Source organism: Capricornis sumatraensis, chromosome 9 (genome assembly GCF_032405125.1).
Source record: "Capricornis sumatraensis isolate serow.1 chromosome 9, serow.2, whole genome shotgun sequence".
Lineage (NCBI taxonomy): Eukaryota > Metazoa > Chordata > Mammalia > Artiodactyla > Bovidae > Capricornis > Capricornis sumatraensis.
In genome coordinates, this window is record NC_091077.1 from 89930750 (window position 1) to 89957264 (window position 26515).

The 26515-nt window shown below is 40.5% G+C and overlaps 1 protein-coding gene across 1 annotated transcript in view; it reads left to right on the forward strand.

Moving 5' to 3' along the window:
• Positions 1 to 26515, forward strand: part of ADGRV1 (adhesion G protein-coupled receptor V1) — a 537422-nt gene that overhangs the window by 448748 nt on the left and 62159 nt on the right. The window contains exon 87 of the mRNA XM_068981126.1: positions 18701 to 18822. Coding sequence (XP_068837227.1) covers positions 18701 to 18822 — 122 coding nt within the window. The remainder of the gene's footprint in view (positions 1 to 18700; positions 18823 to 26515) is intronic.

Below are 26515 nucleotides of genomic sequence, written 5' to 3' on the forward strand. Positions count from 1 at the left end.
CTTGAGCTTTAAAAAAATCTTTGTGAGCACAGTTTAGTCTCCCACATTTTATCAGTAATGCTGGAGAAAATCCAAAATATTTAAAGAAACATTTTGGATGCTCATCCCCTGCTTGGATTTATATCTGTGACCTCAGTCTTCAAAGATTCAAATCAGAATCTTTGAACCTGAAAGATGATATGTAGTTGTTCAATGTGTATTGCTTTGTTGTTGTTTTTTTTTATTATTGTTATTGACTGGGGACTTGATATTGCTCATTAAAATCTCCTAGAACTTTAACATCAGGAATTAGTTTCCTAAGGCTTAGAACACTGAGATAAAAAGTAAAAATTAAAATCAAAGAATTGCGAGAAAGCTTACGTTTCTGTTTGAACTCCTGATTTCCACATGTAACCAAAGAAGAAAAGGGACTAGTAATTTGTGGCAGAGCTGGGTCTTTCCAAAACTCAAGTTTCCCAAATGTTTATACCTCAGGGACTGCCTTTTACCTAGTCTCTGTTTAAAACTGATGAGCACAAGGGTGGTTCTCTGTTTAGGCTATTTCAGTACTAAAGCTTCAATTTCAGTTTATTTTCAAGGTGGATAAAGGACATAGAGCATGGATGTAGTAGGATTGGGAGAGAATAAAAGGCTGGACTGCATGTAAGTGGCAGCTATGGGTGGACTTAAGCCCTGGTGGTATCATCATTATCATCGTAACAGCTACTAATTGCTGGTATACCAGCACACTGTGCTAAGCATTTTGTGTCTATTTTCTCAATTTTCACAAGAATCTTGTGAAGCACATATAGTGAGACAAAAAAAATGAAAGAAACGAGAGGCTTAGAGAGGTGTCAGATTTGCAAAGCTGTTGAATTGTGCAGTTGGGGTTAAAACCACAAATGGCTCCTAAATTCTCCAGAGCTCTCTTTACCACCATCACCAGTGCCTCACCGTTCGCCATTTTGCCGTCAAATCTTTCATTGAGAAAAATGACATGTAAACGTTAAGTTAAACCTAGAGAGCTCCAATTCCATAAAAGGAATTGTTAGGCTCCGTGCCCCAGGAAGAATTTGAAGTGATTCAGGCTAGCAAATTGTTTCTTCATCTTCTAATTTCCAAGAAAGACTGCCTTGTCTTTTTATGGTACTGAAATGTGCCTAGTTTTCCTCACTATTCGCATATATAGTGCAGGCGTAATAATAATATTTAACTTTATAGAGCTGTTTCAAGGATTAAATGTTAATTCATATTAAGTCTTTAGTATACTCTGAAACATAGTGAGCACGCAGTATGCATTGGTATTTTGATCAGCATAACAGCTCTTTCAGTGTGTAACTGGTGCAGAATATTTTGTCCTGGATCATCCCTATATATCTTTCAAATATGCGCCTCTCTTCCTTCCTTCATCATTAGGCCTGGTGTATATTAATCGACTCGAGTTGTCGTAACAAAATGCCATAGACTGGTTGGTTTAAACAGTAGATATTTATACCTCACAGTTATAGAGGTTGAGAAGTCCCACAGTCTGGGTGCTGGCCAATTTGGTTCCTAACAAGAGCCCTCTTCCTGGCCTGCAGATGACCATCCTCTTGCTATGTTCTTACTTGGGGGAGAGAAGGAAAGAGAAAGGGAGAGAGTTGGCCCAGGTCTCTCCTTGTAAGGGCACGAATCCCATTGTGAGGACTCTACTCGCATGACTTAATTAACTCCTTATGTCCCTATTTCCAAATACCATCATATTGAGGGTTGGGGTTTCAACACATGAATTTTACAGAGACTCAATTCAGTTCATAGCACATTGTTTCTATCATCATCTCACAGCTCTTTTAAGACTGATATTTCTTGGTTCTTGTCTGTCCTCCTTCCACATGGAACTTTTAAAAGGTTAAATTGACGGCATCATTCATTCATTCAATAGCAGTCCTGAGACTATAGGATAAAAGGGAAATTCTACTGCTTTCATGCATGAAGTTTCCATAGGCACAGCCATTCTGAATTAGTGCTATTGTCTAAAAAGGACATGATGTCTGCTCAGTCTGGACTTAATAGTGGAACTGAATTCAGTCTCACTTGCGGAGTTCATCATTCATGGTGATTGGGCAGGAGAAGGAATGCAACTGAAAATAATTTCTTGATACCCATCATGAATAGGCTTCAGCAGAATGTTAGTGGAAGATATGATGATGGTACACATTTAAAGCCGTTATCTAAGAGCATCACAGTGGCATTGCTGCTCATATGCATTACACATTCTTTGCCCTTCATCTGTTATTAACGTAGGCATACCATTGCCGTGCCTCAGCTTGACCCAGAGGGTCAGTGAAACTTTCCCAGTTGTTTGTAATTTTTATATATAGGCCGAGTTTTTCCATACATTTCCTTGGCAGTTTTTTCCAAGTTAATTACAAGTTTACACTTTAATTTTCCTGGCATACTCCACTCTTTCAAAGGACTTCCCCCCCAACCCCGCCTCAAATCCTTCTTTAGTTATGTTGGGAAAATTACCAGTGAAGCATTACTTTCTACTCTTTTGAAAGCTACATGAAACAGTTATTCATGTTTATTGCTTTGATCTAAGAGCACATTTATTTCTTTAATAGGTGACTGAAATCTTTCATTCAACTTTTGGTTGATGAAAATACAAGTTCTGATTTTTTAAAATATCTCTCTCAAATTTGTATTCAGACTATTGCCAAAGAATATGTTAAAACTCTACTGAAGAGTAAAAGAAAATGAATTTTTAAAGCATCTGCCTCCAAAGCAGGAGACCTGGGTTTGATCCCTGGGTCGGGAAGATTCCCTAGAGAAGGAAATGGCAACCCACTCCAGTATTCTTGCCTGGAGAATCCCATGGACGGAGGAGGCTGGTAGGCTACAGTCCACAGGGTTGCAAAGAGTCGGACACGACTGAGCGACTTCACCTATCTTAGAAAATCTGTGCCATTGAAAACACTATTTCCCTCTAACCTAGTCTGTAAGGCACCTCAGTTGGTATCAACATGGAAATCTTGTGATACTCCATGGTTCTCTCTAATCAGTGAAATTCCAAGTAAGGTATAAATTACATTTATTAATCTATATTTAACGTGTAAATTCCATTCATTATTTGCAAGTTTTTTCATTTATTCATTTTTGCCATGCTTGTTATTTAGAGAGGGCTTCCCTGATAGCTCAGTTGGTAAAGAATCCACCTGCGAAAAAAAAAAAGAATCCATCTGCAAGGCAGGAGACCCCAGTTGGATTCCTAGATTGGGAAGATCCTCTGGAGATGGGATAGGCTACGTGCTCCAGTATTCTTGGGCTACTTTCAATTTATGACTCAGTGTCTATGCAATTCTTTAAAAAATACATAGTCACTAGATAGTTGTTTGATCACACTTTAGTCAACTGGTACAATATTAAAGAGGACATCCAGAAATAAAGGAAAATAGAGTTGTTGGGACTAGGGAAATAGGGAGTGGGGACAAGTAATCTGGGGAATTTAAAGTTGTATCATAAATTTCTTTAGAAGTGTATAGCTGGTACAATATCTATGATCACAGCACTATATTTAATAGTTCATGCATTATAAAACTCAAAACGTTGAATGGAGGAAAGGACATTTTTATAAAAGTTGTTTTCTTCACCATATCAAGGTGAAGTTTGAATTTTATTGGGCCGACAGGCAATAACAAACTTGATCTGAGCCTTTTATAAAATTAATCTTTGACTTGTCTTATCATAACCAAGATGGCACTCTCATAAACAAATTACTTTCCTACAACCAGTTGCAAGAGGCTACTCCTTCCAACTAGTAGGATATCAAAAGTATTTGTGGTCCATCTTGAACTTCAAAGTCATTATGTCCCTGCTTAATGATTTTTCCTATTTTTAATTTTGTGTTCTTTTGCTTGCATCGTCCTTGTCCTATTCATATTACTGTGCTTACCATTTCTCACGCTGGCCTCCCTTCCTGGGTCCCCCTCTCCCTCTTCACACCTCCCTCGGCCCACCTCTCCCAGTTTCTCACTCCTACTGGTCTTTATCTTCACTGTGACCTCCCTTTAGGATGTTTTCAGCAGCTCCCTTGATTTCCTCACCAACATGACTCTCTCCTTAAGCAATTTCAACGTTCACCATTCTAGTCTATGTCACATACTTCTCTTTTTGCCAGCCAATTAGTGCTACTCTGCAATAGATACTGATTTATTCTGAGTAACCTTAACTGAGCCATCTCTGCTTCTCAGTGAGCCTTTGGATTATCTTTACTTGATTCTTAGGTAATCTTTAGGAAACAGATTGCCCATAAGTCTTGCGCTTAACACCTTCTAGTCTCACTCTCTATATAAGATAGGAAAACAACCTGATGTTCTCTTACTTACTTTATCTGAACACTGCTTTTTGTTTTCTCCCTTCTTTGCCACTTTTCCTCCCACTTAGGTAAGGACGTAAATAATTCATTCTTACCAGAGAATGAATTATTGCCATGTAAAACAATTGCCGTGCAGTTTTCTTCTTTTGGAACTTGTTTTCATTAAATTTTCCACAGTTGCCTTGCATCTTAAATATCTCCCTATTCTAGGTCTTTCCTCTCCGTCTAAAAACCTGCATCACTTTTCATGCTTAAAAGAACGTGCTCATTATCCTGCTGCTTCATCAAGTTACCTCCCTGCCTCTCTTGTTCACCAGCAGACTTCTTTTTTTTTTTAATTAATTTTTTTTATTTAATTTTAAAAATTTTAATTCTTACATGTGTTCCCAAACATGAACCCCCCTCCCACCTCCCTCCCCATAACATCTCTCTGGGTCATCCCCATGCACCAGCCCCAAGCATGCTGTATCCTGCGTCAGACATAGACTGGCGATTCAATTCTTACATGATAGTATACATGATAGAATGCCATTCTCCCAAATCATCCCACCCTCTCCCTCTCCCTCTGAGTCCAAAAGTCCGTTATATACCGCTGTGTCTTTTTTCCTGTCTTGCATACAGGGTCGTCATTGCTATCTTTCTAAATTCCATATATATGTGTTAGTATACTGTATTGGTGTTTTTCTTTCTGGCTTACTTCACTCTGTATAATCGGCTCCAGTTTCATCCATCTCATCAGAACTGATTCAAATGAATTCTTTTTAACGGCTGAGTAATACTCCATTGTGTACATGTACCACAGCTTTCTTATCCATTCATCTGCTGATGGACATCTAGGTTGTGTCCATGTCCTGTCTATTATAAACAGTGCTGCGATGAACATTGGGGTACATGTGTCTCTTTCAATTCTGGTTTCCTCGGTGTGTATGCCCAGCAGTGGGATTGCTGGGTCATAAGGTAGTTCTATTTGCAATTTTTTAAGGAATCTCCACACTATTCTCCATAGTGGCTGTACTAGTTTGCATTCCCACCAACAGTGTAGGAGGGTTCCCTTTTCTCCACACCCTCTCCAGCATTTATTGCTTGCAGATTTTTGGATCGCAGCCATTCTGACTGGTGTGAAGTGGTACCTCATTGTGGTTTTGATTTGCATTTCTCTGATAATGAGTGATGTTGAGCATCTTTTCATGTGTTTGTTAGCCATCCGTATGTCTTCTTTGGAGAAATGTCTATTTAGTTCTTTGACCAGCAGACTTCTTGAAGAGGAGTCCATGCAAGCTGTCTGTACTTATCACCTTCTGTTCTCTGCCAAGCGTTGCTGCTCTCTTCGAGTCATCACCCATAACCTTGAACACCAAATCTGCTGACCTTTCATGTCCTTGTCCTTAAAAACTCTTCTGCATAAGCTGTACTGGTAACTTCCCTTCCTTGAATAGTTGCCTCCCCTGGTTTTCATAATACTCTCTTCTTTTTTATTTTCCTGTAAACCCCAGGCCATGACTCATTCTTTGTGTGACTCATAACTCTGGAAGAGATGTGTTTTTCAGGGATTGCCTTTGCCTTTTTCACATCACAGTGGTAATTTTCAGATCTATCCACTTGAGCTCAACTTGTTTTCTCACCTTCTTTTCTGTCCTCTTCCCGGGAATAAGAGATTGTTCTCAGAAGAACAAAACTTGTCCACAACTTGCCTGCCCCAGTTTCTCTGATCTCTGTTATTGTTTCTCCCTGTTCCTTCTATTCTTCCTCTTAATCCTTTTCTCATTTTCCTAATTTTGAAGCCAGTGTAATTTTTTTTTTTTTACTTGATAGCCATAGACTTTCAGGTCAGAAGTTGTCAAAACTGATCATCAAAATCGCTGTTTCACTAATCATGGTTTGATGAGTCTCTTTACCGCCTCAATGTGTTGGAGTCTCCAGGGATGAAGTCCCAATATCTATGATTTTTAAAGTTCCTCCTTGTTTTCTGATTCGGGGATACTTCACCTTTAGATTCTTTACCATATCTTTATGTCCATCCCCTTGTTTCTATTGTGGGAGTCAGTCCTTCACCATGTTCTTGCCCCAGGTCTTCATCATGTCTCACTTGGACCACTGCCGCGATTTCCTGGCTGGTATCCCTGCCTCCAGCTTTCTGTCCACCAATCTGTTTACTTTCCCGTGAAGATTAAGGAGATTTCTCTTCTGATTGGACACTCATCTTCTCAGAAATTTTAAATGCCTCTCCATTTCCTGTAAAATCATTCTGTGTTGCTTAACCTGGTCTGCACAATCCCTTCATGACCTCATTCTTCTCACTATTACCCTTCCTGGACTTATCATGCAAGTCAGAAGGGATATTTTACACTAATTTACGCCCTTGCGTTTTTGCCTTTCTTTCCTACCTTAAGCTCAAAATCCACATGTTCAGACATAGCTCATCTTTAAATTCCAGTTGAAATTCCTTCTTTCTCACAAAAGCCCTGCTGATACCATCTATGGGAAGTAACTGCTGCTTTCCCTGAATTTTTATGTAACCTGATCCCTCTCTTCTAATATGTATCTTCTACCTTTTATTATAGTGTGTGTGTGTGTGTGTGTGTATGTGTATGTGTATTCCCCCCCCCCCCATGGAATTCTCCAGACAAGAATACTGGAGTGGGTAGCTATTTGCTTCTCCAGTATATCTTCCCAACCCAGGGATCGAACCCGGGTCTCCTGCAATTGCAGGTGGATTCCTTACCATCTGTTTTATATATATATATATATATATATATATATGTATATGTATGTATGTATGTATATGTGTGTATACATGTATATATGTATGTATGTGTATGTGTATATATATGTATATATATATTTGAAAGAAGATCCATATGTAATTCATCCTTTTACCTGTCACATTTTATCTAATACACTTTTGAATCTTAAAAATATATATGTATATTTATATCTATATTTTTTTAATAAGCAATCACCAAAGTTTATGTAAAGTATTTTGCATTTCAGTCATTAAATCCTCACTGAATTCAATAAAGCATATTTAGGAGGTACTAATGTTATCTTTATTGTACAGATGAGGAAATTGTGCATCAGAGCAGTCAAGTAACTCACCAAGGTCACACAGCTAGTAAATGGACCTCAAGTAATCTGGCCCCAGAGTCCATGCTCATAACCTCTCTACTATTCTGCCTCTTTTAGAATAAATCACATTCAGTCAACTTCAGTGCATGCTTTTAAAAAAAATTTATTTGGCTCAGGGCCCTTGTTCAAAACATATCTTTTCTTTTAATGGAATTTGACAGAAGGAAATTATAAAATTTAGTGTAAATTACCTTCAGGAAAGCAAAATGATATGATTTATAATTAGGATGCATCAGCTTCAAGAAAGAAGTAGAAATTGGGTCATGGGAAACACTAAAAATGTTGAAGAGCAATTTGAAGCTCTATGGTACAGTTTCATAAGACATTGTAAATCGATGTGGTTGTAAATCAACAAGTAATTGAAATGAGCAATTGTTGATACTTACACATTTAATTAGATGATTTCGAAGAAGTAGGGTGATTTTCCTCTCTCCAGCATTCTCCCCACTAATGCCAGAGTCTTTGCAAGTAAATACAATCTATGGTTATATGCCACCATGAAAAAAATTTTTATTTTTCAAATGTGACTCACAAACTTTGTAACAGAATAAACTTCACTTGATTTTTTTTAAAAAAAAGAAACAAATGAAAAATGCAGAAGGATCTGTCTAACCTATTAAAGATGAAATTGAATAGTAACAGTAATACTACTACTAATAATAATAATGAGTGAGTAGCTCCATGTCAGAGGCTTGGAAAGGAAGGAAGGGAAGGAGAGAGGGAGGAAAGGAGGAAGGAAAAAGGGAAGAAAAAAGTGGAAACATAGTTTTGAGCCTGAGGTGAAAATAAGCTCTAATATCTACCCTGTATTTACTACTAATAGCTGACACCTGAAATACTAATAGCTGAAACCATCTAACCATTAACAATGTTAATTTCCACATGAAAGAGGAGAAAGAGTTAGAATTAAAATCTTACACATTGTCAGATCTACATATGACATTGACAAGCAAATACAGAAAGAAAATTTTAAAGCTTGTCATTAGATCCAAGTCACATTGGTAAGATTACTTTGGCCACCAACATATAAATGTTGTCAATGTAGATGGCTTTTTTGGGACAGCCTCCTTCTCCCTAGATCACGCACATGGCCATTCACCCAGCAGATTGCCTTTCTTTCTTAGCACAATGGTTTCTCTTTCCCTGTAAGGGCTTGATCCAAGGTTGTTAGTAAGAATGAGCAATAAAATATTAGATCATTTTCATCAGCATAGACATTCCTGGCACACCTCTGGGTACTGTGCCATTATTTAAATAGACAATGATAAGCCTTTATATAACACAGGTATTACACCACTTTATGGGCTGTTATTATATATTCTTGAAAACAGCTCTCTCTGTGGGTTTCGTATTAGTTTTCTGTATTTACAGGTATAGTTATTTAACAATAGACAGTAAATAATATCCCCAAAGCTTTTGAGAAATACCTAGCTATGTTTTTAAGATCAGACTATGCCCTGATAATCTGATACCAGAATATCTGTTGGAAGAAGAGATGCAGTGAATCATGTTGACAGGAACCAAAAGATTTCGTTCAATTGGGCTTTTTAGAACAGTGGCGTGGCAAAGGAAATAAAATGAACATTTTACTCAGTGTTACAGTTTTGTAGTGTGAGGGCTAGAGACCCAGATTAAAGAAAGGAAATATTGAGGTCAGCTGGCATTTAATCAGATCAGGGGTCTCTACTAGGAAACAGTTCTGGGAACTGATATATTTAACACACTGTAAAAATATTTTCTTGAGCACAGAGAGTTATTTTTAGTGTTAATTTTTCTGAGACATTGTGTCAGAATTGACTCAAGATTTCAGTGTTGAATTAGAGCCTATTAAATTGTAATGACAGCCCTGTGATGTACTATGGAATTATCTTTAAACATAACTGGCTCAGTTCAGTTCAGTCTGTCAGGTGTGTCCGACTCTTTGCAACCCCATGAATCGCAGCACGCCAGGCCTCCCTGTCCATCACCAACTCCCGGAGTTCACTCAAACTCATGTCCGTCGAATCAGTGATGCCATCCAGCCTTCTCGTCCTCTGTCATCCCCTTCTCCTCCTGCCCCCAATCCCTCCCAGCATCAGAGTCTTTTCCAATGAGTCAACTCTTCGCATGAGGTGGCCAAAGTATTGGAGTTTCAGCTTTAGCATCAGTCCTTCCAATGAACACCCAGGACTGATTTCCTTTAGAATGGACTGGTTGGATCTCCTTGCAGTCCAAGGGACTCTCAAGAGTCTTCTCCAACCCCACAGTTGAAAAGCATCGATTCTTCGGTGCTCAGCTCTCTTCACAGTCCAACTCTCACATCCATACATGACCACTGGAAAAACCATAGCTTTGACTAGACAGACCTTTGTTGACAAAGTAATGTCTCTACTTTTGAATATGCTATCTAGGTTGGTCATAACTTTCCTTCCAAGGAGTAGTTCAGTTCAGTTCAGTCGCTCAGTCATGTCCGACTCTTCGCGACCCCATGAATTGCAGCACGCCAGGCCTCCCTGTCCATCACCAACTCCCGGAGTTCACTCAAACTCAAGTCCATTGAGTCGGTGATGCCATCCAGCCATCTCATCCTCTGTTGTCCCCTTCTCCTCCTGCCCTCAATCCCTCCCAGCATCAGAGTCTTTTCCAGTGAGTCAATTCTTCGCATGAGGTGGCCAAAGTATTGGAGTTTCAGCTTTAGCATCAGTCCTTCCAAAGAACACCCAGGACTGATCTCCTTTAGGATGGACTGGTTGGATCTCCTTGCAGTCCAAGGGACTCTCAAGAGTCTTCTCCAACCCCACAGTTGAAAAGCATCGATTCTTCGGTGCTCAGCTCTCTTCACAGTCCAACTCTCACATCCATACATGACCACTGGAAAAACCATAGCTTTGACTAGACAGACCTTTGTTGACAAAGTAATGTCTCTACTTTTGAATATGCTATCTAGGTTGGTCATAACTTTCCTTCCAAGGAGTAGTTCAGTTCAGTTCAGTCGCTCAGTCATGTCCGACTCTTCGCGACCCCATGAATTGCAGCACGCCAGGCCTCCCTGTCCATCACCAACTCCCGGAGTTCACTCAAACTCAAGTCCATTGAGTCGGTGATGCCATCCAGCCATCTCATCCTCTGTTGTCCCCTTCTCCTCCTGCCCTCAATCCCTCCCAGCATCAGAGTCTTTTCCAATGAGTCAATTCTTCGCATGAGGTGGCCAAAGTATTGGAGTTTCAGCTTTAGCATCAGTCCTTCCAAAGAACACCCAGGACTGATCTCCTTTAGGATGGACTGGTTGGATCTCCTTGCAGTCCAAGGGACTCTCAGGAGTCTTCTCCAACCCCACAGTTGAAAAGCATCAATTCTTCAGCGCTCAGCTTTCTTCACAGTCCAACTCTCACCTCCAAAGAGTAAGTGTCTTTTAATTTCATGGCTGCAGTCACCATGTGCAGTGATTTTGGAGCCCCCCAAAATCAAATTTGACACTGTTCCCACTGTTTCCCCATCTATTTCCCATGAAGTGATGGGACCAGATGCCATGATCTTAGTTTTCTGAATGTTGAGCTTTAAGCCAACTTTTTCACTGCTACTGCTGCTAGGTCGCTTCAGTCATGCCCAACTCTGTGTGACCCCATAGACGGCAGCCCACCAGGCTCCCCCGTCCCTGGGATTCTCCAGGCAAGAACACTGGAGTGGGTTGCCATTTCCTTCTCCAAGGCATGAAAGTAAAAAGTGAAAGTGAAGTCACTCAGTTGTGTCCGACTCTTAGCGACCCCATGAACTGTAGCCCACCAGGCTCCTCCATCCATGGGATTTTCCAGGCAAGAGTCCTGGAGTGGGGTGCCATTGCCTTCTCACTAGTCATGGCCAAATACACAGTAACCTAATTCCTCAAATTATGAGACCATCTAATAAGATTTAAAATATAGATGTAGCAGGTTGAAAGATACATTGTACATTTTCATTGTATTATGAAAGCCAAGTGTGTTGGGAATTGCTCTTAGGTGCCTGAGCATGCCTGGAGATGACTGTTTTGAACTCCTTCACGGCTAAGTAACTGGTAATGTAGTTAGAAAACTAGGTTAAGCCAGTCTTCGATTGTTGGTTGGCTGACTTCATGTTTGTTTTAGAACTCTGATCTTCTAAAAACATTGGTCATAATGTCATTTTATGAAACATTTATGAAGTGTGTAGAAAGTTGCTATGTTGGCTGTGAAACCAAATGATATTTCTCTTTCCCATAGTTGTAAGACATTTTTCTCACAAGGAAAAAAAAAACAAAACAGGTCACTTCACCTTTTCCTTAAGAATCACAGACCTATTTGACCACCCCCCCACCCCAACCCAGTAGAATATTATCTGGCAACTTTGAAGTACATGGTTCCAATGGAATTACTCTAATAACAGTGCTTGCAAGGTCCATGTGGGTATGTCTCATCTAACTTGATTATTCTCCTTAGATTCAAAATTATAGCCTGCAAATTGAAAATTATATATAGCTTTTGCAAGGCGAGACCATAATTCTAGGTTTGTACCATTTTTATTCAATCCCAATAAATCACCTTCAAAGTAGGCCTGACACTCAACTGTCTTCTAACATCCAGGAGAGCCCAAAATCACCCACTGACAAAGTACTGCTGTTTAGGTTCCCAGCAGACTTGAGACTTCTTTGAGAATTTTTTAACATTTCTCTTATACCTGGAAAATATGCCAGTATTGACTTTCTGCCTGCAGAGTCAATATATTACCTGTGCAGGGCCCTCCAAATTAGTCTTGCCTCCTTCGCATCCCAGGAAAGGTCAGGGTAAATCCATATCAGAACATGATAGCAGTTGGTGTCCCATGATAGTTATGTTTACTGTGCCTACTTTATGTCTAAGATAGCCTACTAGCTTCTTGAACTATCTTTTAGAGCAAAGATTTACATGTTGTGGGTCACGATACACTGGTGAGTCTCCTTGCAGCATTTTGGAGTGAAGTGGGATGAGATGGGATGGGATGGGATGGGATGGGATGGGATGCGATGGGATGGGATGGGATGGGATGGATTGGAATGGAGTAGAATAAGGTAGGAGAGAATAGGAAATATCAAAGGTGACAGGGGAATAGCAGACATGGAGAGGTTCATTTTCAATAAAGGTTCATCAGGAACTTTTGAATGACAGTTTAAATGTGAGTGTGCACATTAAAAGCAACCCTCCAACCTGTGTGATCTTCATATTTCACTGGAGATGATGAATTTGGTCAGGATGGCTAAAGTGAAGAACCTGGCATGTCATTGAGTTGACATGCACAGGGTCTAGCCTGCTGCAACAAACATGTGCCACTGTGTCTGAAGACTATGGCCAGGAGGCTTAGAGTGGATTCCCTGTTGTCCAGGTGGGTTCTCAAGAGCTCTTCTGGGAATGTGTTGAAGTACAAAGGAAATTCTAAAACAGAACCAAGTATAGGACTAGTGACCGAAGATTAGGAATACAAACTACCCAAATGAAGTAGGGAGCATTTCTTTGGACAGTTTACAAATCCGATCTGTAAGTCTGTTGTCTGTTCCAGCCACAGTATCCTAATGCTGACTTGGCAGCTTTGTGAAGAATGTGCCCTGTTACCTTCTATGACGTTAGGTTTATTTGCTTAAAACACTGGTGGGTGACTGTACATTGTGTCTTTACCCTTGTTAAGAAAGCTCAAGAGCGCATTTAATATTTTCTCACCAGGGAATGGATCAGATCGATGAAATTTCTTGGCCTTCAAGTATCTGTTCATTTCAGAATAAAGGCCCATATTTTAGAAATAAGACCTTTTGATGCCTTCTTTTCGATTACCTCTTTTTCTAATTTAAAAATGATGCGTGCTTATTGTTGGAAATAGACTCATAAATATCTTAAGTCTACATTATTTCACAGTTGTCTTCCTTGTTTTACATTGATGAGTTTGTTTTAGTAGCACATCCAAATTGTTAGAATCAGAAGGTCAGTGAGGTAAAATTAAAGCAAGTACTTTAGAAGATTGTAAACACAGAATAAATTTCAGCTTCATGTAAATGAGGTGTGATTTCCATAATAAAGCCATAATTGTCACTGGTGCATAGCAATAAAGCCAAGGCTGCAATTACAAAGAAAAGAGATAATTTAGCACCATACTTTCTTTAAAAATGGCAATGAAATTCATTGGAATCATATTTTACACTAAAAAATAAAGAGATTTTGTGTATTCTCAGTGGAAGCTACTAACTCCCATAAGTAGACTTTTCTAATGATAGTAGTACTAAACGGCAAATGCACGGGCTGAATATTTTTGTTTGTTTTTTTACTTTCCACCAGTAACTTCTTTCACTAAAATCTTTTCAGATGGCTTTGTTTTTCACATTAGTGATTCTTGCTAATGTAAGGATTTCAAGGATTTATTTTTTTTTTCTCCCTCATTGTGGACTTTATCTTGACACAAGCTTGTCTTGTTTTTATTAATAGTATAGCTTTCAAAAAATAATAGTAAAATATGCATGGCTTAAAAGTTACCATTCTGATTCTATGTGTACAGTTCAGTAGCGATGAGTGCATTCGCAGCGCTGTGCAGCCATCACCACTGTCTATTTTCAGAACTTTTCATCATCCCAAACATAAACTCTGTACCCATTAAGCAATAACGCCCTCATCCCCCCACCCCCACCCCGCCCCAGCTCCGGGCAACCTCTGTTCTTTGCTTTGTTTCTGAATTTGTCTATTCTAGGCACTTTGTGTAAGTGGAATCCTACAGTATTTGTACTTTTGTGTCTGACTCATTACTTAACATGTTTTCATGGTTCATTCACGTTGTAGCATACGGCAGAATTTCACCCCTTTTTAAGGCTGAGCAATATTTCACTGCTTGTACATATCACGTTTTGTTTATCTGTTCATCTGTTGAGGGACTTTGGGGTTGTCTCCACCTTTAGGATAGTATGAATGGTGATGCCATGAATACTAATGCAAATCTCTGAGTCCTTGTTTTCAGTTATTTTGAGCATGTACCTAGGAGTGAAATTTCTAGACTGTATAGTAATTGTATTTTTAACGTTTTGAAGTACCACCAAACCATTTTCCACAGCAGCTGCACCATATTTCATTCTTACCACTGAGGCACCAAGGTTCCAATGTCTCCACATCTTTGCCAACGCTTGTAGTAGTCTAATTATCGACAAGAGCCATCTTAGTGGGTATACATAGTATCTTATTGTGGGTTTAATTTGCTTTTCCTTAGTGACTAGTGATGTTGGTCGTCTTTGCCTGTGCTCAGTGGCCATTTGCTTATCTTTCAGGGAGAAATATCTCTTTAAGTCCATTGCCCATTTTTGAATTGGGTTCTTTGGGTTCTGTTGAGTTGCAAGGGTGTTTATATATTCTGGGTAGCACAGTCTTTTTACAGAAAAATGTTTGTTTCTTTGTTTATTATTGGCTGTGCCAGATCTTGGTTGTGCCATGGGGGATCTTCTGTCTTCGCTGCAGCTTGTAGGATCTTTAGTTGCAGCACGCAGGACCTTCAGTTGTGACCTGCATGCTCTTAGTTGCAGCGTGTGGGAGCTAGATCCCTGACCAGGGATTGAACCTCGCCCCCTGCATTGGAAGCATGGAGTCTTAGCCTCTGGACCACCAGGGAAGTCTCAACAGTCTTAATCCAGATACCATTATTCCATGGGCCCCGTACTGTGTTTTAAGTGTTTCCTTTCATTGAGAACATTGGAATGATTCTGTTTTCTGTTAAGGAATTCACTCCTAAAGGTAACTTGTTAACATTGCCTCTTATAAATGGCTACATCAGTAAGCAGGGCTTAAACAGCCAACAGAAAAGTTACTAGCCTTTCACCAAATGTGAAGTATCAGCTTAGGATATATGTAACTAAATGCTGTTCATTAAAAGAGCATTCATTTTGAGTTTGCCAAGTGGATTTCATAGGAGCTTTTAAACAGAAGAAGCGTGCCTCCTCCACTTTCATTACCATCTCCCACTCTTACACCCCTTCTTTTGATCACTGTTACTCTTGACCCCATGGACTTCCCAGGTGGTGCGTGTGGTAAAGAACCGTCCTACTAATGCAGGAGACACAGGTTCGATTCCTGGGTCGGGAAGATCCCCTGGAGAAGGCAATGGCAATCCACTCCAGTATTCTTGAGTGGAGAATCCCATGGACGGAAGAGCCTGGTAGGCTATGGTCCCTGGGATTTCAAAGAGTCAGACACAGCTGAGTGACTAACACAACACACTTCTCTTGACCCCAGAAAGGTACCTCCTTTAGGTTAACCATAAAGCTGATGAAGCATACATTTTAGGGGCTCTTCCAAGATCTCCTATCTAACTATGCTTTGGAAATTTTTGTTTCTGAAAGAAACTTTTCAGAGTTTTATAAACTTCAGGCCCACAGAATCCAGATTTCCCTCTGGATATGTTTCGTCCAGCTGAAATCAGGTCTGAATCATTGTTACACTGCCGGAAAAGCAGGCAAGGGTCTTCTGTTCGGTATGCTGAGTTATTTACGACTGGCTTTCTTTCCGTGCAGTTTCTGATCTGGGGTGCCAAGCTACCACACTTTTCTGCAGAGTTCCAGAAAAACATGAGCTCTGGTTGTTTCTCGCCAGCCCCGGTATGCTCTTTTGGCTTGTGCACTGAGCTTTATCAGCATTCAGCGCTCGTCTGGCTCTCGGCGCTCACACGAACATGCAGGCCAGATTTTGAAAATTTGGTTTATTGCTGTTCATGCAAAATATGCATGTCCTCTTGTACTGTGCACAGAGCCATAAATAGAATCTTGTAGCTGCACAGTGAGAGCAAAGAAGCAATTGCCAGACTAATACCTAACCTTTGAAAACTTTTATAAGCACAGCTTAGGCAGTTGCCTCAATATTAGGGTATCTTGTAAGAAGCACAAATGGCCTTTACCAAACTGTATGACTTCATTAAGCAAAAATGAATTTTAAAAAAAAGGCTAAATAAACCTTAATATATTCACTCCTGTCCTATGGTAAGGTATTAATGACAAAAGGACTATTCATCTGCAAATTATGTTGTGTTATATTATTCTTATTTGTTCTGTGTAGTGGTAATAACTCAGACAATTGACATTTTTTCTGTGAAAAGAATATCTCACAAGATGTCATCATGGTCTCCTTCTCAAAAAAAAAAAAAAAATGCTCATGTTCCTTCTTCCCTGCTTTTTCTTCTCACTTCCAGAACTATTCTAATGCCATAGTCTGTATAGAGCAAGGTATGCATCCACTGGAAGGTGTGCAGGATGGAGTGTCCCAGCCCCATCATTGTGAGGGGGCATCCGTGTGAAGGGTGGGGTGTACTCACAAGGCTCATGAGAACTGGAGTGGCTTTGGGGGGCCATCTGTGCCAGGGACAGACGATAGCAGTGGAGATTGGTTGCAATCAACTCGAGCTGATCAAATAGGCAAATATTTTAGGAATAACGAGAAATACCAACAGAGAAGGAAATTAAAATACAGAGAAAGAGGAAATTACAGTTAACATTGTGGCATTGGATTGGAATTGGAAGTATTGGTATAAAAGGATGTTTTTCATTATACAGAGAGAGATATAGATATAGGGATGTGTGTGTGTGTACGCACGTGCGTGCATGCACACACACAGACATGTATGCTCTAGCTCTGAGAGGACTTAGGAACAGCAGTAATCCAATGCCACAGACTATCCGCAGCCCTGGACCTTGGTTTCTAAACACCCTTCTACCCCAAAAGAAACCAGGACTGTGGCAGGGGAAGTATGACATGAACTTGAAATGTCTTGTTGGGTCAGAAGCAAGGAAATGCTCCCAGAACGATGACCTAACAGAAGTCACAGAAACCATCTTGAAGGGGCTCCCATTAATCAGACTTAGGACAATTTGAACATCAAAATAAACAGGTAGCAGTATAAGGGCTACAATCCAAGGAGTCTCGAGTCAGACACGACTTAGCAACTAAACAACAAAGTATACCATAACCCATTACACTGAGAATCTATATGACAAAAATAAATGAAAGAATAAATCAAATATTCGATTAGTGAAAGAATATTTACCCAGTTCCTAAGTAATGCCATACAAGATACATACTAATTACGAAGGAAAAAGGACTAACTCTGTAGTGGAGGACTCATGCAGCCACTACCTTAATCAAGTGGCCAAAACAAACAGCCTAAATAATAGGACAAATTGAATTCTTGTGGAAACCAGTAGAATGCTGTAAAAAGAACCCAGCATCACTTCTGTGATTTCTGGCTAAGTTTATAATCTAAATCATGAGAAAATATCAAACTCAAATTTAAGGATGCTCTACAAGACAGACTTCCCAGGTAAGGTCAGTGGTAAAGAATCTGCCTGCCAAGCAGGAGATGTAGTTTCGATTCCTGGGTCGGGAAGATCCCCTGGAGAAGGAAGTAGCAACACGCTCCGGCGTTCTTGCCTGGAAAATCCCATGGACAGAGGAGCCTGGTGGGCTGTAGTCCATAGGGTTGCAGAGCAGTTGGACATGACTTAGCGACTAAACAACAAGATCTGATTCACTTTCCAAATCTTATATGGCTTGCCATTTACATATTACTATCTCCTCTTTTAAGATTATTATTCTAAATCCAAAATATCAGAGATAAAGTAGAAAGGGTCCTTTGGCCCGCAAGAAATCTGTTCTGGGAACTGTCAAAACAAATTTCATGATAAAACAATGGTAGAATAAACTTACTCTTGACAGTAGTGAATCAGTCTCTTCATCTTTGCTCTTAACCACAGCTGTAGAGCTTGGTGTCCACTCAGTCAGGAAAAAAGGTATGAATGCATATGTTTCCATTACATACAAACAAGTTCATTAATGTTTCAAAATGTTAGACTAGGCTTCTGTAATTTTGGAAGCACATTGCTGCCTGCCATTTTCTGATAGAGAGCGCTTGTAAATTTTCCAAAGTAAAAAGCAGGTTTATATACCGGGCCTTTCCTGGGATCGAAATGTGAGTGCATCTCCAGCGCTTCCTGAACAGGCCAGCAGGTGGTAGTCTAGGAGAGGAACAGGTCTCATCCTTCTCCAGCCTTGGAGGGCAGAGAGAGAACAGAAGGAATGTAGACTCAGCAATGTTCCCTCCTCTTCTCTGGAATCCCTAAGAATGAGATTTCCAAGGTTGTTCTTGCAAAACAGGTACTTGGGCACAGAGGGTATCTCCAGGAAGGAGCTAAAAATAATTTTGTATACATGTATGATTATGAAGTATTCTCAAGTTCAAAAATTCTTTTTCTTTTATGGTGTCTAGAAATTCCACTGGTTTTGTATCTCTTTGCCCTGATTTCGATGACATGGCTTTGGGGAGGCCTGCACATGGCTTACAGACACTTCTGGATGTTGGTTCTGTTCGTCATTTTCAACAGCTTGCAGGTAAGCCTCACGGTTGGGTTACAGCACGCATGTGTCGTAGTGAACACAAGGCATGGAGTCTCAACATAAAGGAATCAAGCATCCACAGAGGTGAATTCATATGCACAAAACATCACGCAGAGTGTTAGATCAAAGTAGTAAAGATTGTGTTAAATTTTTTTAACACCTTAAATATTGCTGCTGCTGCTGCTAAGTCTCTTCAGTCGTGTCCAACTCTGTGTGACCCCATAGACGGCAGCCCACCAGGCTCCCCCGTCCCTGGGATTCTCCAGGCAAGAACACTGGAGTGGGTTGCCATTTCCTTCTCCAAGGCATGAAAGTGAAAAGTGAAAGTGAAGTCGCTCAGTCGTGTCCAACTCTTAGCGACCCCATGGACTGCAGCCCACCAGGCTCCTCCATCCATGGGATTTTCCAGGCAAGAGTACTGGAGTGGGTTGCCATTGCCTTCTCCATCTAACTTGCTGGTTATACAAATAGAAAGATATAAAATCTTTACCCTCCTTCATTTTGACAACACCTAAGTAACTACAAAAACATGTTTCTTTTTCAGCAGTATTGATGTTTATAAACTTTACAGATGGCAGCTATTTAGGGCACATGCATATATTTGGACTGGGTTTGTGTATAAAAATTAGATCAGCTGAGAGTGAAATAACAATGATGGTCAAGCAGTTCCCTATTAAGTCTGGTACTTGGTGTTTTGGTTCACTGAAAATGATTGACATCCTCCAAGTCTGGCAATGCCTAGCTTAAGTTAGCTTTGTGAGCATGTTTGGATAGCATAACTAGGAATTATATAACTAACAAAAATTAAAACTGACTTTTTTGTGCTTTTGTTAAATGGAAAAAAAGTTGCAACCTGAAATTAGCAAATGGAACAAATGAACTCATTTTTTTCTTATTTTCCAAAGTAAAAAGATCTGTCTGTAGACTAAAACAGTCTCTTGAATTTATCAAGGATTTCTCTAAACAGCCCTTGTTTGGATCACCATCTTATAAAATAACCTCTGTAGAGAAAGTATTAGGATTATAGCACACAACTGAAATATGACTCAAACCATGTTTAGGTTTGCTTTTTCTGAGACAGGTTCATTAGTGAGGTCACATTTAACAAGGTAGTGCCTACTCAGATCAGCATATCAGTTTAGGGAGGGGAAAGATACAAAGTAGCTTCAACATTTGGAATCAGTTTGATACAAGTTGACATATAGACATCTCTCAATAGAGTTATAATTGAGTACCCAGTACTCACACAGTGGTACCAGTGCTGCCATTACGAGGACAAAGATGACAGCCCTGCTCCTCTAGGATCTGATGATTCAGGGAGTAAGCAAACAATTAGCTGTAAGGGTATACTGTGGCAGGTGCCATGTAAACACGGGGTTACAAGCGCAGAGTGGAGGACTTGTTCACTCCTGCGCGGGCTAGTGTTTGAGCTGAGCCCCAGAGGTTAGCCACTCAGGTCAGAGGCCCTGTCTTGGTCACCTTTGAATCCCTCGGCCTAGCAGAACTAATACCAAAGTCTACACTGACAGCCTACTGATGTATTTTGTTTGGTGAACTGAAAATGGTACACAGAAGACGGTTTTAATATTTGCTCAATTTTAAAATTTCACATCAAAACCTGAATGTCTGGCTTTTCTTTGATGGATTATTTGCATGGCAGCAGTTTTCAAGTCCTGAGTAGACGTTGCCCTCTTTAGATGAGGCCTGTGACCTAATGTGACCTAATTATACTCGATATATCTCATTCATTTTACCTGCTCCTAGCTTGTGTCACCTTTGTGTGTCAGTTGCTTAGTCGTGTCTGACTCTTTGCAACTCCTTGGGCTGTAGCCCATGAGGCCCCTCTGTCCATGGGATTCTCCAGGCCAGAATACTGGAGTGGGTTGCCATTTCCTTCTCCAGGGGATCTCCCCAGCTCCAGGGATCGAACCTGGGTCTCCTGCATTGCAGGCAGATTCTTTACCATCTGAGCTATAGGGAAGTCCCAAAAGTGACAAGTAGCCAGAGTTGGGTATTTCAGGCAGAGAATACAGTGTTAGACTAGGCTGCAGAATGGAAACGTGGTTAGTCTTGCCTACATGTGGGGAAGGAAGAAAGTTTATGCAGCTAGAAAAGATGTGGTGGGAGAGGAGAGAGAAGGCTGGGTTGTCTGAATTGCCGTGTTTCCATGCTCAGAATGGGATGATGAACTTCAGCCTTTAGGTAAAGGGAAACCGTCAGAGTTTTTTGGTTTTTAAATTTTGGGCATTTTTAAAAATTTGGGATAGGAATGACATGCTCATACCTACTCTTTAGAAGGATAGCTGGAAATGTTTCGGAGAATGCTGGGGGGAAAGAAGAGCGCCCCAGGCAGGAAGGCTGTTGTCATTATTCCAGCCTATTCTGCTCGGGAGTGCACCTGAGAATAGAGAGAAGCGCCAGCTTTGAGAATATTATAGAGATAAACATTGATGCAGTTTGGTTTCGCCACTTCAATGCAGGAGTTGGGGGCTCCCCAGGTGGCGCCAATGATAAAGAACCCACCTGCCAACGCAGGGGACATAAGAGACCCAAGTTCGATCCTTGGATTGGGGAGATCCCCTGGATCTTCTTGCTTGGAGAATCCCATGGACAGAGGAGCCTGGTGGGCTACAGTCCATAGGGTCACAAAGAGTCAGACACGACTGAAGTGACTTAGCCTGCACCGGGTGTTAGAGAGCCACGTCTCCTGGAGATCCTCACTCAGGTGCATGGCTGGGCACTGACTCCTTTGGTCAATGTGGAAATTACAGCAGGAGAAAGTCCTGGGGAATATTCACTGGAGTTGGTGAGATTTGGGAGACTTTGGTAAAACTAACCAATGTTTTAGTAAGCAGGCTAATGAAAGAGAATCAAGATACAGTGGTTTGGAACTTTTGGAAGAAAAGAAATCTTCAAAAGAAGACCCCTAACTCTGTCCAGTTAGCAGAGAAGTTACTTAGGGTAAGAAGAGGGCAGTGTGGTCTAGTGCCCTGGTCCCCGAACTGGAGTGTCAGCAGAGGCACGTGAAGGACTGGTTAAAACACAGGTGGTAGGCCCCACACCCAGCATTTCTGATACAGTAGAGCAGGGTGGGGCCTGGGAATCTGCATTTCTGGCAGTTCTGGGCGATGCTGACGCAGCTGCTCTGGAAATCAGTTTGAGAACCACTGGTTAAAGCAAGTGTGACTGCAACTCCACAGCCTGCCATCTGGTTGACTTCAGCTGAGTCACAGGTATTTACTCAGTTCTGCTCTCTTCATCTATGAAAAGAGAATAAAGACCATTCAAGATCACAGTGTGATTTAATTAAATAGCATAATGTGTGTAAAGCACACAGTACCTCATACATAAAGAACAGGGTGTTTTTGTTTGTTTGTTTGTTTGTGATATTGAAGACGTTTAATGGAGAAAGCAATAGCTTAGGAAGGAAGGCTGGCTGGTGCAAAGGACATTTGGGGGTTTGGTTTTCTTGTGAAAAGAACTAACGTAGAAGAAAACCAGAGGAATGACTCATTGCCTTGGCAAGATCATGGACAGGGCAGGGAGAACAGAAGAGATACACGGTCTGTCTGAGGGAGGCCCAGACGGGTTTCTTTCTCCGAGGCTCAGGAAAGAAGGAAGGACAGGAATACCCGAGAAACTATTTTGGAGCTGAAATTGTGGAAAGCCAGAGTTTGTATCCAGTCTTTCTCTTATCTCTGAAAGGCAAAAAGCAAGGATGTTTGTTGAGAGGAATGGGTTAAAAGCTTGAAGTAAAAATATTAAAAGGTAAGGAGCAGGTTCTAGGCAGGATGTAAATAGCAAACTATGGTGAGTTGGAAGATGGTAAAGGCATGACTGTCTAGAAGTTGGTGGGATTCAGGTTGGACACCTGATTGTAATTCAGCAGTTAATTACATAAATTAAGCCCTGAGATGAAAATGATAGCCATTGTAACCTCTCCAACCACACACACAAGGAAAAGGTTTATTAAGCTGTTATGGAGGGTGGAGGTTTGGTAGTAAAGGAGGATGATTGAGCATTGAACTGCATTTCATGAGAAAATATAAAAGGAATTTTTGTGATTTCTTTCTTTGAGGAACTGAAAACAAGCTAAGTATAAGCAATAACTAAAAATATTCCAAATGCCTGTTTAATGAGCTTCCTTCCATCTCTGTGGCACCACTGAAGCCTCACCTGTCTCTATCACTGATGCCGGGTATCTGGAGCTTTGGCACGTTCCTAGTACCAGTGCTGAGTCAGAGCTAAAACGAGCACCTGTGAAGAAACACTTGGAAAATACGGTTTCTCTAGGGTTTATTAAGGTTCATTTAATGTGTTAACCATCTCATGTCTTCATCTTGGGCATTTCCATGGTATATGGCTATATAGTAGTAAATACATTCCATGAAAACTTAACAGTTGTTTTGTTTTGTTTTTACTGAACTTCGTGTTTTCTTATTGGCTTTTGTCAACACCTGTGACCGCAGAAGGATATTATGTATCATACACTTGGCTTTTATATTTTGCTCAGAGGTTATTACTGCCTCACTTTTTAATCCAGTTTATTATGTCAGTTTAATCCAGTTTTTATGTCAGTTTATCCAGTGTATTATATTCAGGTGCTCTGAAACTGACAGATGGAGGTATATTTCTATACTATCCGGATTTTTGATATATATTATTGGATACAATTTTAAAAAGAAAACCTGATTACTTGAAATATTATCAGAAATTTCTCAAGATTTGGGGTTGAGCTTCCAAACTTCTGTTTGAGCATTTTAAGAAAATGTATATGAAATACTTTCTAAAGAGTGATGGATGCCAATGCAAAAGTGATATTAAAAAAGTTATTCTAAATATGTCAACTGTTATATTTATTGTTTTTCCTTGAACTCTAAGACATTTTTCCCCCAAGAGCTTAACTTTAATTCATTTTTAAATTTTATATGTGTGTGTTATTTACATCTTCTTGATAAAAAAAAAATTAAACTGTTGAGTATCAAGAATGAGCAGAACATAGAGAATGAAGGGGGAAATGTCGTCTAAGTTTATTCCCTAGGATTTTTTTTCTGATTCTAGGAGTTGCTTGCTAGCATGTCAGAATGTTTATGGTATCTGTTTTTTTTCCACTTCCCTATTGTGCTTGATGTGTGAATGTGAGGTGAACACATCCTGATTTTCAGGGAATAAAGCAGGGAATACACTATGAAAGACTTAAATTACCCTCACCCTAGGTCACTGATTATCCAAAAACCAATCATAGGGTGGCAGGTCCTCTGGCCATGCCTGGGTCATGAGCAGATGCTAACGGTGGAAAGATGTATTGCTCACGAAAGCCACGTGAAATGGAATTCCCAGCAGAAGAAAAGAGTCTCTTACCAATAGAATGGTAACAGGGCTAGGCAGACCAAAATAATACATGTCCACTAAGCATATTTCTATATTTTCTTGTTCATTGATGTAAGTTCGGACAAGGCCAAGTACAACTGCTGTCAGACTATTAGAAAACTTAATCAGCGTGACACTGGTATATTACGAATATCCTTAGGATCCATTATAAACCAAATGTGTCTACATTGTCCACAGAAAGTCATAAAGGACTGTGTTTAATATTTTTCTTAATTCTCTTATCCATTAATTTGATAATTTCTATTTTTAAAAGCTAAAAGTTGAGCTTATGATTTCTTTTTATATAATTACATTTATTTTTAGTTGATTGATGCTTGCTTTACAATGTTGGTACGCTTTCTGTCATACGTCAACTTGAATTAGCCATAGGTAGACACATGTCCCCACCCTCTTGAACCTCCCTGCCACCTCCCACCCTTTCCCACACCTCTAGGTTGTTCCAGAAGCCCAGTTTGAGTTCCCTGAGTCGTCCAGCAAATTCCCATTGGCTGTTTTACATATGTTAGTGTATATGCTTCTGTGCTGCTCTCTCCAGATAGCCCACCCTCTCCTTCCTCTCCCCAGCCCTTGTCCATCAGTCTGTTCTCTCTGTCTGCGTCTCCAGTGCTGCCCTGCAAATAGCTTCATCAGTACCATCTTTCCAGATTCCATATATATGCGTTACTATATGATATTTCTCTTTCTCTTTCTGACTTACTTCACTCTGTATAATATGCTCTAGGTTCATCCACCTCATTAGAGCCAACTCAGATGTGTTCCTTTTTATGGATGGGTAGTATTTCATTGTATATATGTACCATAGCTTCTTTATACATCCATCTGTCAGTGGACATCTAGGTTGCTTCCATGTCCTAGCTATTGGAAATACTAATGAAATGAACATTGGAGTACATATATCTTTTTCCGTTTTGGTTTTCTCAGGGTATATGCCTAGAAGTGGTATTGCTGGGTCGTATGGGAAATAGATGGGGAAACAGTGGAAACAGTGTCAGAGTTTATTTTTTAGGGCTCCAAAATCACTGCAGATGGTGATTGCAGCCATGAAATTAAAAGACGCTTACTCTGTGGAAGGAAAGTTACGACCAACCTAGATAGCATATTCAAAAGCAGAGACATTACTTTGCCAACAAAGGTCCATCTAGTCAAGGCTATGGTTTTTCCAGTGGTCATGTAGGGATGTGAGAATTGGACTGTGAAGAAAGCTGAGCCCTGAAGAATTGATGCTTTTGAACTGTGGTGTTGGAGAAAACTCTTGAGAGAGTCCCTTGGACTGCAAGGAGATCCAACCAGTCCATTCTGAAGGAGATCAGTCCTGGGTGTTCATTGGAAGGACTGATGCTAAAGCTGAAACTCCAATACTTTGGCCACCTCATGTGAAGAGTTGACTCATTGGAAAAGACTCTGATGCTAGGAGGGATTGGGGGCAGGAAGAGAAGGGGACGACAGAGGATGAGATGGTTGGATGGCATCACCAACTCGATGGACATGAGTTTGGGTAAACTCTGGGAGTTGGTGATGGACAGGGAGGCCTGGAGTGCTGCAATCCATGGGGTCACAAAGAGTCAGACACGACTGAGCAACTAAACTGAACTGAACTGATGGTAGTTTTATCCCTAGTTTTTTTAAGGAATCTTCATACCATCTTCCATAGTGTCTGTATCAATTTATGTTCCCACTAGCAGTGCAAGAGGGTTCCCTTTCTCCAAACCCTTTCCAGCACTTGTTGTTTGTGGGTTGCTTGATGATGGCCATTCAAACCAGTGTGAGGTGATACTTCATTGTAGCTTTGATTTGCGTTCAGTTGCTCAGTCATGTCCAACTCTTTGCAACCCCTGGACTATACAGCCCATGGAATTCTCAAGACCAGAATACTGGAGTGGGTAGCTTTTCCCTTCTCCAAGAGATCTTCCCAACCCAGGGATCGAACCCAGGTCTCCCGCATTGCAAGGGGACTCTTTACCAGCTGAGCCACAAGGGAAGCCCAAGAATACTAGAGTGGGTGGCTTATCCCTTCTCCAGCAGATCTTCCTAACCCAGGAATTGAACCAGGATCTCCTGCACTGTAGGCAGATTCTTAACCCGCTGAGCTATCAGGGAAGCTTTTCTGGTAGAGCTTATCATTTCTAAGAATTGTGCTGAAAGTTATAGGTGACAACTTTCTTAAAATGTTTAGTCCACGGTATATCCACATTTGTGTAAACCATTAAAGGAAGTAATTACTAAGTTTGATACTCTGCTGTATCACTAGTAGAACCCTATCAATCATTATACTGTTGAAACAGCTACTGTCTAAACC